The 12,781-nt window shown below is 41.3% G+C and overlaps 1 protein-coding gene across 11 annotated transcripts in view; it reads right to left on the bottom strand.

Moving 5' to 3' along the window:
- Nucleotides 1–12,781, bottom strand: part of ERICH3 (glutamate rich 3) — a 96,232-nt gene that overhangs the window by 35,923 nt on the left and 47,528 nt on the right. For all 11 annotated transcript variants that reach the window (XM_077333316.1, XM_077333319.1, XM_077333317.1 and 8 more), the window contains 2 exons: nucleotides 7,021–7,310; nucleotides 1,946–2,182 (listed from right to left, as the gene is read on the bottom strand). In XM_077333316.1, the coding sequence (XP_077189431.1) occupies nucleotides 1,946–2,182; nucleotides 7,021–7,310 (527 nt within the window). The remainder of the gene's footprint in view (nucleotides 1–1,945; nucleotides 2,183–7,020; nucleotides 7,311–12,781) is intronic.

Genomic DNA, 12,781 nt, shown 5'->3' with positions numbered 1-12,781 from the left:
TTTTGTTCAGTTCTGTGCTACGTTATGTTCAATAGGGAACACAATAGGGAGACAGAATATCTGTTAATATAGCAGCTACCAATTCCCATCTGAGTAATATCTGTTGCAGTGCCTGGCACTTCACAATGCAAAAGTGACACCTACTGGCTCTCATGCAAGATTTATTTTATACATATCTATCATGTGAGAATTAGCTTTACATGATTGTTCATTGCAAAAGTTCCCTTTTGTTTTGCACTATAAAGTCAATTCCCATGTTATAGTTGACCAGCCATTTCCACTTTTTCTTTCTTGCATGCCTTGTGAATTTACACATAATAAGGATACCATACCATGCCGTAGCAATTTCCCACTGATCATGTGAACAATTTTCATCACATGCAACTGGAATACGAAGAGAGGGAATGCCTTGACCTGGATCTCATCAGATCTTGGAAGCAAAGCAGGATCAACTCACCAAGGAAGGCTAGGATTGCTATGAAAAGTCAAACTACCACTGAATTTCTCTTGCCTTGAAGACCCTATGGGGTTACCATAAGTCGCCTACAACTTCATGGGGGGAAGCAGGCTACTGTAATATGTGAATTTTGCTCAGCACAGAGCATGGACACAATGGCTTGGATCCCATGACATCGTTCCCCTCACTACTGTCGAGGCTTTCTTACACTGCAGCATTCACTTCCTCTGGCACTGGCACTTTTGCATCAATTAAGGGCTTTCTGAAAGTCATTGATTTTTGAACATGCAGAAAAGCCAGTAGCAGGGGAAGCAAGGACCATAGTCAAAGGACATCTCTGTAATGGTAAAAAAATTAACAAAATAAAAAGCACAATTGAAACATTGTAGGATCCAGGTCTATGAATAGCTTCAGTTTGCACACAATGCCTGTCTCTTTAGTAATCTGCAATCTATTGGTAGCGATTATTTATAACTTTCATATGACAGATGCACAGAGCCAAGGGATGTCTCATGTTGAAATAAATATAAGATCTAGGGTGAGAATCCTTACTTTCTTTGAATTGGAAGAAGGGCAAAGGGAAGGAGTTCACTAGTCTGAAGGCCTATTCGTGATCTGTTTTTGGAAACAGATATGAGACACGTACAGTGGTATCTTACTTTCCTGGGAACAAATAACATTGAATAGACTTGAATAGGATTGCTAGTAGGACTTGCTTAGGATTGCTCTAGTAATGTCCAAAAAGTTCCTTAACCTATTTGGAACCAGTAAAGGTAAAGGTAAAGGTATCCCCTGTGCAAGCACTGGGTCATGTCTGACCCTTGGGGTGATGCCCTCTAGCATTTTCATGGCAGACTCAATATGGGGTGGTTTGCCAGTGCTTTCCCCAGTCATTACCATTTACCACCCAGCAAGCTGGGTACTCATTTACCGACCTCGGAAGGATGGAAGGCTGAGTCAACCTTGAGCCACCTGCTGAGATTGAACTCCCAGCCTCATGGGCAGAGCTTCAGACTGCATGTCTGCTGCCTTACCACTCTGCGCCACAAGAGGCTCTTTTGTAACCATTAGGACATCTTATATTTGTGAAAAGGCACTAAGGGAGGAGTGCTGTGCAGTCCAGTGGCCAGACACTGCTTCTGGCTCAGTGGTCTAATCTGAGGGTGCCCAGCAAAGCTGAACACCCACAGATTGGGCTGGCCTCTACGGCGCATGCCTTGTGAATTCCTCCCCTTTTTGGTTGCAGATCTGGCTCTTCTGGTAGTCATCAAGGATCAAGAGAGACTTTAGGGTCCAAGCTAGAAATCTTTTAGGCATGAGTTCAGAGTAGTGTAGCTATTTTGAGCTGAGTGGCACATTCTGTATCAACTTGACAATCTTATTTAATGAGTACTTATTATGTAAACCAGCAAACAGATAACCCATTACACACCATATGTAACAAGTTAAATATGCATTAGGGCCTCCACTTAAAGGAAAACATCTAACCTTGTTTATTCTCCTCTGAGTCACTCTCTGAGTATCCATCACTTTCATCTTGTTCACTGTCAGAGGCCTGCAAAGCTTTCTGTGATGAGTTTTTACTCTCCTTTTCATGGTCTAAATTATCTTTTTCATCATCTGAGGGTGACTTTGACATTCCATTCATTTGATCATCAACCTGTCCTTCTTCATTAACTTTCTCATCTGATTTCTCTTCATCTGCTTCAAAATCTTCATCGTATGCTGAAATAAAAGGACAACTGTACCGTGAGCTAGAAAATGGAATGCATATTACTTAAAGTTCTCATTAATCCAAAAGAGGTTATGTCCATTAGCCTTTGTTATATTTTACATCTCTCTCTTTCTCTCTCTCTCTGTGCTTCCTTAAGAAAAAAAATCAACAAATTAACATGCTGGATGATGAACTGAAGCTTACAATAGCATCAATATTTTTAAAAACATCACATAAGACTAGTCCACTTGTTCATTGCTATAGCTATCATCTTAAGATGAATTTATTGAAAGTTCTCATAATTTTAACAAAGCTAATGACAGAAGGAGTGAGTAGAAGGTCTCAACTAGGAAGAGACATTCTAAATATTGCATGAACCCTTTTTGACAAAGCAAACTTTGTATAAGATCCAGAATATGATGGACAACTCATAATAAGTGTCTTTCAGCAGGTCCTGGTAATCGCTCCACACAAATTTTTGTATTCCAGTAATGATAATTATTCACAATATAATTTATCTAAGACTCTCTCATTCTGACCCTTTTTCAAAGATTAGATGTCTTGATCAGCAGAAGATGACCCTTTGTAAATTGATTAACTATATTTCCATGAATGGGAAAGTGAATCAATCCTATCTACAGTTAAATGTGTTGCCAGCAGCCTGCATTTTACCCACCTTGCAGGGAAACAACCAAACCTTATCAGAGAAAGATGCTGTCAGAATAGGCACATACCAGCTCTCCCTTGTGACCACTTTTCCTCACCTCTCAGGTTTAATTGTTCACCCCTTTTGTTTCCTACCAATGTTTTCTCCATGTTCAAATGACAAAATGCCAGGGAGAAAAGGGAAAACACATTTCATGCGAAACCAATTAGGCAAATAAACAGTTATCTGTACAGTGGGACTTAAGTAGTAAGAACATTTCATCATATTGATTGAGGTTCTGGCTACATCTGGGACAGTGGAGCCTTCACCACAGGTAATTTATCTGAGAGGTGTCCATCTCCTGGGGGGGAGAGGTTTTTAAAAAAATACACTTGGTAAGTAATGCGTGAAGAACAATAAACTCAAACATAGATTAGAGGAGTAGAACAAAATTTATGTAGGAACTATGCAAAGGCTTTACATTATTTAAAAAAAAACAATGATAGGAAGAGCAAATTCTTTATGGAGGAAATTTTTTTTTCTCTTTAAGGGCAACCTAGATCTGCTCAGTGCTCTTTGCCTTTTATTTCAATGTGCCACATCTAACTGAATGTATTTGGGATTTACTCATTATCTAGTGCCTTAGTAAGAAAATAGCATCCTCATTCCAAAAGTTTCAGTTACAAATTTCACAAGTGAACAGGGAGAGCTGGAGTGGAATTATAGTAATCCCTTATTACCTATGTCACTTTATCCTTTCCTAATTTTCCTGTATTTTCCTTCATGGTTTGATATTTCAATTGTAACTTCCTTTGAGCATGTACCTGTCTTTTTTTTGCTCATCAAATGCTGTAAATGCTACGTATATTCTATTGCTATTTCTCTGGCAGAAGTAGATCTTTCCCCTTATCTCCAACAGCTCCTAAAAAGGCATTGATAAGGAAAGAGGATCCCTCCCAAATAAAAAACACAGGTCGGTCAGCTTGTATGCGGGGGGGGGGGGGGAACAGACCGGATACTTTCTTTTTCATTAACAAAACCATGGTTAGATATACCCTTAGATACAACAGCTAGGTGAACCTCTGTATTTGGGGCCTGCCAAAAAGGTTTGCATTGGGTTTTAAAAATTTAACACATGCAAAGATACTACCATAACCATTCAAACCAATCAGCAATCATTACTGTCATTAGAGGCTGCTTAGAAAACCACTAAAGGGTAGGATTTTATCATAATACAACATTTATTTATGACTGATTCATATGAATCATGACTGATTATTGTCTGTTTAAAGACTGCCAACTGAGCGTAGTAGTCAAGCAGGAAGAATGGTGGAGGGGGGGATATAACTCAGTTAAGTTGTGTGATAATGCACATGTGCCCATTGCACTGTACTGCATGGTTAGGAAGACATATAGAAAAGCAACCTGCTAAAACGTCATGAATAAACTGATGGATAGTCAGAATAGGAGACCGATCGGGGGCAGCCCAACCGGCAAGGCCAGCTCATAGGGAACCAAAAGTAAAAGGATTGAAATGCCTTTATACTAACGCCCGAAGCATGGGCAATAAGAAGGAAGAGCTGGAACTTCTCATGCTGATGGAAAGGTATGATGTAATAGGCATCACAGAAACTTGGTGGAATGATTCTCATGACTGGAATGTAATAGTGGATGGATATGAACTGTTCAGAAAAAACAGAATAGATCGAAGAGGTGGAGGAGTGGCACTGTATGTGAGGAAAGGGCTTACCTGCCAAGAAATTCTAGTGAAGGAGAGTATATCTATAGTGGAAAGCATCTGGGTGAAAATAAGCAAGGGGAAAACAAACAGTGTGGTGGTTGGTGTCTGCTACCGACCGCCTGACCAACGAGAGGATGTGGATGCTGTACTTTGTGAGCAGCTTGAGAAAATATCCAAGCAGCAGGACCTTGTCATCATGGGTGACTTCAATTTCCCAGATGTGTGCTGGGAAACAAACTCTGCGAAGCGTCCTCAGTCATACAACTTTCTGACCTGCCTGACTGACAATTTCATTTATCAAATGGTAGAGGAACCCACAAGAGGTTCAGCCATACTGGACTTAATACTGACCAACAGGCAAGATTTGGTGGATGAGGTGAAGGAGGTGGGGACCCTAGGGGGGAGTGACCATGTCCTCATTGAATTCCTTTTGAGATGGGGAGGCAAGGAAGGTTGTAGCCACACGCGGATGTTGGATTTTCGTAAGGCAAACTTTAATAAACTCAGAGATATGATGAGTGTTATACCATGGACGAGAATGCTGGAAGGGAAGGGAGCATGTGAAGGGTGGGTGCTACTCAAACAAGAGCTATTGCATGCTCAATCAATGACTATCCCAGAAAGAAGAAAACACTGCAGGAGCTCTAAGAAGCCTATCTGAATGAACAGAGAACTTCAAGAGGAACTAAGAAAGAAAAGGAAAATGTTCAGGAAATGGAGGGAAGGACAGAGCTCTAAAGAAGAGTACCTACAGGTTACTAGGCACTGTAGATCAATCATCAGAAAGGCCAAAGCTGAAAGTGAGCTAAGATTGGCCATTGTAACAAGAAAAGATTTTTCAGTTATGTGAGGAGCAAACGTAAAGTAAAGGAGGCAATAGGCCCGCAGATGGACAAACTCTAATGGAAGATGCAGAGAAAGCAGAAAGGCTTAGTGCCTATTTTACATCTGTTTTTTCCCACAGGTCAAAGGGTTTAGGCACATCTAGAGATAGCAGTAGCCAAAGGACAGTGTCTGGGTGGCAGGTTGACATGGATAGAGAGGTTGTCGTGAGGCATTTAGCTGCACTGGATGAGTTCAAATCCCCTGGGCCGGATGAAATGCACTTGAGAGTGCTCAAAGAACTTTCCGGAGAACTTGCAGAACCCTTGTCCATCATCTTCGGGACCTCTTTAAGGACTGGAGATGTCCCGGAGGATTGGAAGAGACCAAATGTTATTCCGATCTTCAAAAAAGGTAGGAAGGAAGACCCGGGAAACTACAGACCAGTGAGTCTGACCTCTGTTGTGGGGAAGATAATGGAGCAGATATTAAAGGGAGCGATCTGCAAACATCTGGAGGACAATTTGGTGATCCAAGGAAGTCACAATCGGAACACAATGGAAAAATGGGCAAATGAGAACAAGATGCAATTTAATAAAGATAAGTGTCAAGTTCTGCATCTGGGTCAGAAAAATGAAAAGCATGCCTACTGGATGGGGGATAGGCTTCTAGGTAACAATGTGTGTGAACGAGACCTTGGGGTACTTGTGGATAGTAAACTAAACATGAGCAGGCAGTGTGATGCAGTGGTAAAAAAGGCAAATGCCATTTTGGGCTGTATCAACAGGGGCATCACATCAAAATCACAAGATGTCTTAGTCCCATTGTATACAGCACTGGTCAGACCACACCTGGAGTACTGTGTGCAGTTCTGGAGGCCTCACTTCAAGAAGGACGTAGATAAAATTGAAAGGGTACAGAGGAGAGTGATGAAGATGATCTGGGGCCTGGGGACCAAATCCTATGAAGATAGGTTGAGGGACTTGGGAATGTTCAGCCTGGAGAGAAAGAGGTTGAGAGGGGACATGATAGCCCTCTTTAAGTATTTGAAAGGTTGTCACTTGGAGGAGGGCAGGATGCTGTTTCCATTGGCTGCAGAGGAAAGGACACACAGTAATGGGTTTAAACTACAAGTACAACGATATAGGCTTGATATCAGGAAAAAAAATTTCACAGTCAGAGTAGTTCAGCAATGGAAGGCTGCCTAAGGAGGTGGTGAGTTCCCCCTCACTGGCAGTCTTCAAGCAAAGGTTGGATACACACTTTTCTTGGATGCTTTAGGATGTTTAGGGCTGATCCTGCGTAGAGCAGGGGGTTGGACTAGATGGCCTGTATGGCCCCTTCCAACTCTATGATTCTATGATTCTATAGTCAAACCAATCATCAAAAAATCTGTTCCTAGTTTACAACTGATTCACAGGAAATTAACCAAACAGCACAAGTTTCCAAAGCTAAAATTGTTATGGTTTCTGGATAAATAGTAAGCCGAATTGATAGTCACTACTTATTGAACCAATTAATAATTCTAATTATTTTGCTGTACTACAAGTGCTACTTATATGCAATCATACAAACTCTGTGAATATGCTTATGGGTGTTTTTGAATAAACATAAAATAAATTTGTTTTCCCATACTGTACCATAATCAGATACACTCCTCAGGTTCCTTTCCCATTTAATTCTGGCTCCTTTTAGTCTTTGGGCCCCCATTTCCATTTCTATGGAGCCTTGTGCAAACACTCTGCTTTCTTCAGGAAGTGAAGAAGTCATGGACACTGAGTCTTTGTTCTCCTCTGCACTAATGCTGTTGTCTGTTAGCTTTTGGCTCACTTTTCCCCCCCTGAAATCTTCTTTCTTTCCTTCATCTGCATCAACCAGCTTTTTCTTGGGTGGGAAAGGCTTTTTGTCCATACCCATTGCAATGATACACCTGCCAAAAATTGAACGGAAGATTATAACAACAGACAGTGGACAATGGAAGAATACAATGGCGTGTTTCCTGGGCTTAGTTACATAAGAAAGAACAAAAATACATTAATCTCTCCCATTCGTTAAAAAAATTGTCCCTGTGTTCACCATACAAAGCCAAATGCAACATCTGGACAAGTTTCAGATGTTCAAGTGTATTCTACTTAGTTGACCCAACAGCAGAAAATCACAGTACACACCAGTATGAAGTAGAGGTTAGAACACTTGAACTAGTACTGGAGAGAAACCCCCTTCAATTCACTCGGTAACCCTGAGCTAGTAAATTTCTGTCAGCCTAACTCATCTCATAGAGCTGTTGTAAAGATAAAACGGAGGAGAGGAAAATTCTTTTTACTGTCCTGAGTTCCTCAGAGGAAGTGTGCAATAAAAATGGATGGATATATAGACTGAAGAAAAAAAATCTGTAAAACAAAAGCCTGATATTTTCAAAGGAATGCATATGATGCATTTCTTATTTCAAAATAAAGTGACTAAATTATTTTTAATTTCAGTCTGGCCATATATTTATATTTATATATTTATATATCTGAGACAGATATTTCAGATAGACCTCCAACAGAGACACAATTCATTAAGTTGAAACACAGTAGAGCTTTAAAATATCCTCATGGAGAAATCATGGAAAAATGGTAATGACATCCCTCTTACCTCATTATGGATAGCAATATGAATTAATGAGATGTAAGGAAGCAAATTTTATGGGCTACAATTTGTAGGACTGAAGCACAAGGTAGATATATTGATTCTGAGAAAGCAAATGAATCTCTTAAAGCACCTACAATTTTTAAATCGATTACAGAAAGTCTATAAAAGTAATGGGGGTTATTGTCTCTTATTTATAGATTATAATAATTTATCCAGTTTGGTCCCACAGTACATGAGAACCTTTCTGGCAATCTGACTACATATTATGTAAAGACATATGGAGAGTCACTAAAGTCACCCACAAACTATGACCAGTTGGTTGTGAGTCCAGTAAGTACAAAAATCTACATTATTAACCCTCCCCCATTATGTGCTATTGAAGAACCTGTTAACACATACTTTGAACTTTTGCGTATACCAGTCTTGAGTCCCTCTGAAAGTAACACTGAAAATAGGGACAAATCAACTCCTGGACCAAAAAGCACCTACCTATGATAATTTATGCTTTAATGACAAATGTCTATGTGGCAGCACCTTTGAGAAAAGTTTGGAAAATGAAATTGGCACAAAACACAGATGCTAGACTGCTGACTTGGCCAAATGAAAAATTTTAAAAAGAACTGTTTTGCAGCATCTCCCCTGGTTTCCAGACCCAATTCAAAGTGCTAATGTAGAACTTGAAAGCCTGTATTACTTTGGGTCCTTTGCAGCAATAACAGCACATATGAGCCTACCCATTTTTAAAATTCTTCCTTGGAGAACTGGTTAAGTCTTGTTCCATGGGACACTGGTTAAGTCTTGTTCCATGAGACACTGGGAGGTTGCATGGGGCAGGACTCAGGATCAGCCTCAAACTGCACTCTCTAGGGCAGGGGTAGTCAACCTGTGGTCCTCCATATGTTCATGGACTACAATTCCCATGAGCCCTTGCCAGCAAACACTGGCAGGGGCTCATGGGAATTATAGTCCATGAACATCTGGAGGCCCACAGGTTGACTACCCCTGCTCTAGGGAAGTCCATTTAGCCTCATAACTGATTATTGCTAGCCTTCAAGCATTAAGCAAAGGCTCGTTTATTCCAGGGAGCATTTGATGTTCTACTTCTGGCAATGAACTCGCTAAATAAATAAATAAGCTTTATTTTTATATCCTGCCATTCCTATGGAGCTCAGGGCATATAACAATACAATAATATAACAGCAAAAACATAAAATCTAAAACAGTCATCTCCATGTCCCCAAACATACTTACAATCAGATCCTGGAGGGGGGGGTCAGAATTTCTGGAATGATCTTAGTTCCTGGCAGCATCACTTTTTGTTGGACTTTCTCTAACCATATGCCTGCTGGAACAGCTCTGCAGGACCCTGATCTCTTTCAGCAGAGAGTTACACCAGGCTGGGGCCAATGCCAAAAAGACCCTGGCCCTGGTTGAGACCAATTTCACTTCTTTTGGCCAGGGGATCCTTAGCAGATCTTGATCTGCCAATCTTAATACTCTTGGTGGGGGGGGGGGATAAGGGGATAGTAGATCTGTACCTAGCTTTGATTACAACACTGATCTTTAATCTCTTCCACTTATGTACCTATGTTATCTTATTGTTATTACTAGGGGCGATGCCCGTTGTATCCAGGAATACAACAGGCACTAGAGCTTGGCGGTGGGATGAGGAAGGGGAGGAGTTGTCCTGTCTGTAAAAGCATGGGGTTGAATGTGTGTGTTGTGTGAGAGGTTGTGGTGGCCTGGTGACGAATGAGGGCATGGGTGTGGAGATATGAGTGTCAAGAACCTGTAGTTTAGAATGTTTGTTAGGTGTGGGAGAAGACTGACTTTTAGATATTGTGGCATAGTGATTGCAGATGAGCTTTCCAGAGCTATGTCTTCAGATATGCAAAGGGGAAATCAGACTGGAGACTCTTCTTAGGGGGAGATTACATGGCAACCAATTCCAGGTGGGGCCTGGAGAGCTCCTGGAATTACACGTCATCTGCAGAGTATAAAGACCAGTTCCCCAGGCAGAAGGGGCTACTTTGGACAGGGTTATGGTGGAGAAGACACATTTAAGGTCTCCCACACAGGTTGTTGTTGACTTGAGGCATACTGCACAGAGTTGTTGTACAGATGAAACAGGAGACAAAAGAACCAGTTTCGTCTGCAGAATAACGCTGTACAGTAGGCCTCAAATCTGCAGAGAGTTGCAAAGAAGAAAGACACAAGGCTTGGCTGTGTCTAACCCCCAGCCAGAGCAGTATTTTAAGTGAGAAGGGGCTTTTCTGTGGCCTCCCTGTCAACCAACTGTTTGGCAGAAGGGGAAAGTTCCCCACCCTCAAAAGGAAGGCCCTCAGGCTCCTGGCATTGCTCTTGGAAAGGCCTCCTTCCCTCAGTCAGGGCCTGTCAGAGGCTCCTTCGCAGCAGGCCTGAAGGGGGGAGGGGGAGCACTCTCCAGCCTCCTGCAAGCTCTGTCAGGGTTCTGAGGCAATTTGCAGTTGGACATGACAGTTAGGACAGCCTTGGGGCGAAAAGGGCTGGAACAACCTGTCCAAGCCTCTGTTCTCATCCCCCCCCCCAATGATTAGGCCAAAGTCCTGAGTGGGCGAGACCTGTCAGAGGCTGGGCTGCGTGTCCCGATTGGGCCCCGCGTCTGACAGGCCACTCCCACTCTTCGTCCACTTAGCCCTTAGTGAATTATATAACAGCTCCCGCTGTTACAGATTTATGCCATTACTTATTTATCTAATAGTTAACCACTTTGAAGACTTTTTTGTTATAAAAATACATTTTTTAAAACATAAAATAAATGTTTACTATTTAAAATTGCATACTTTATTTGTTTTTGCAGTTACAACCAGAAGGTTGCTTATGGACACTAATGTATGGTATATGTTTATTCCAGATTTTAATGATGTTATTTTATAAGATAATTTTTGACATATTGTAAAAGTTGATGCCTGAACATTTATATAAATGTAATGGCCTATATACTATGAATGCTCTCTCCCTTCCCCTACTTAATGCCAGTTTGTCACTAGTGACTAATCTTTGCAATACTAGGACAAGACAATGTTCAGTGTGCATTAAAACCCTCTGCTTCACAGAGGCCCATTATGCACGGCCGCCGAAACGGCAATTTCGGGTCACATGGAAAACGCAGAGGGGGAAGAAGCGAAGCAAACCGCTTATGCACGGGACAGGATGCAATGGTGGGAAAACCCAGAGTAACCGATTATGCACGCGCCGACCCCGGCGCCGCTTCTGGTTGCGCCCCGGTCACCCGGAAGCTGCGCTTTCTTCCGCGTTTCGCTAACGTGGCTTTTTTAGCGGCGTGCATCGCATCTGCAGTTGCCAGTTGCAACCGGCACCGTGCGTTATCGGTGATTTTAGTCGCTGCCATTCCACCCCGAATGCGAGTTAAAACCCCCGTGCATAATGGGTCAGAGGGAGAAATCCTAAGTAGGTCTTCTCAAAGTTATTCAACACAGCTTACTCCGAGAAGTGTGTCCTTAGGAATGAACCCAGAGTTTCTTAGGAGAAGCCATGACAGATATGTCATAAGTAAACATTTTCCTTAAATAAGGCATAATTTGAAGACTCTTTGTGACATTCATGCTAGCTTTCAGGCAAAAAAAAAATAATCACATTAACAAGTATGTGGATAGTCTGGACATTTGCTGTGTGTGTGTGTGGGGGGGGGATATATATATAGTCTTCCCTAATTCACATGCTTTGCACTCCAGAAAGCTGTTGTCACACCAGAGATAGCATAACATTTACATAAATCATGCAAATGTCAGTCTGAAGAGGGGCGAAACATTTGTGTATAGTGGAATATGCTTATCTAAAATGTAATTTGGCTCTATGGGGGTTCCCATTTCTTCCTTTTTCTCCTATTTTTGTTGTTGTGTTTAAAATATCTTGTAAGACTGAAACAAAAACTTGAAAATGTGCAATGCATTTTCTTGCCTGACCTTACTTTGCAAATGAAGGAATTAAAATTAAAATTTCTAAGAAAAAATAGCTATAATCCATGTTGGCCTTAATTTTTGTTAAAGACACAAAGAAGGGTTCTGATTTAACCCTAATCAATATTTTGCAACTTCAGCAAATGTCAGTATCTTTCTCAACCAGGCAACATCTTGAAGAACCCATTTTCTGAAAGATAATTGTGATCAAAAATCTATTTTTTGTTTTTTCAGTTTTTATTGTAATCATTGCATACATTATACTACATAATAACCTAATATAAAGAAAGGGGGAAATAAAAGAGAGCAGGGTGTTTACAATAATTCAAAAGAACACATGGGTATGTCAAAGCTATAAGTTTTTCATTCCAATAGATAATAAAAATTACCCAGGGTTTCCAAATGTTTTTTTACTGAATAAATTATTTCTTTGCATACTTGGGCAATATGTTAATTTAATTAGTAAGGCTAGATTCCAGATGCAATTAAACTAAGGTAATCAGAAGCGCCTGCCGATTGGTCCCTCCGATTGTCTGTCATGAGGTAGGGTCCAATCCGGACCCTTCCTCATCCCGGACACATCCCGCCCCAGAACGTCTTACTCTTTTATTTAGTCCGTGGCGCCCGCGGCGCCACAGGCGGTGTACAGATATATTTACTTTCAACGTAAGTACAATTTGCCAGGTATCCCCAGTTGTCCCTCCAAAAGTGGGACAATCTGGTCACCTTAAATTAATCTAACCTTGAACAGAAAGGGATCCTTCCCCCCCCCTATATGCTACTATTACCATTTGAGCAGCTGTAAGAG

The sequence above is a fragment of the Paroedura picta genome, chromosome 4 (genome assembly GCF_049243985.1).
Source record: "Paroedura picta isolate Pp20150507F chromosome 4, Ppicta_v3.0, whole genome shotgun sequence".
NCBI classification, from domain to species: domain Eukaryota; kingdom Metazoa; phylum Chordata; class Lepidosauria; order Squamata; family Gekkonidae; genus Paroedura; species Paroedura picta.
Note: the sequence above shows the minus strand (reverse complement) of the source record. Positions and strands in the feature narration are given on the sequence as shown.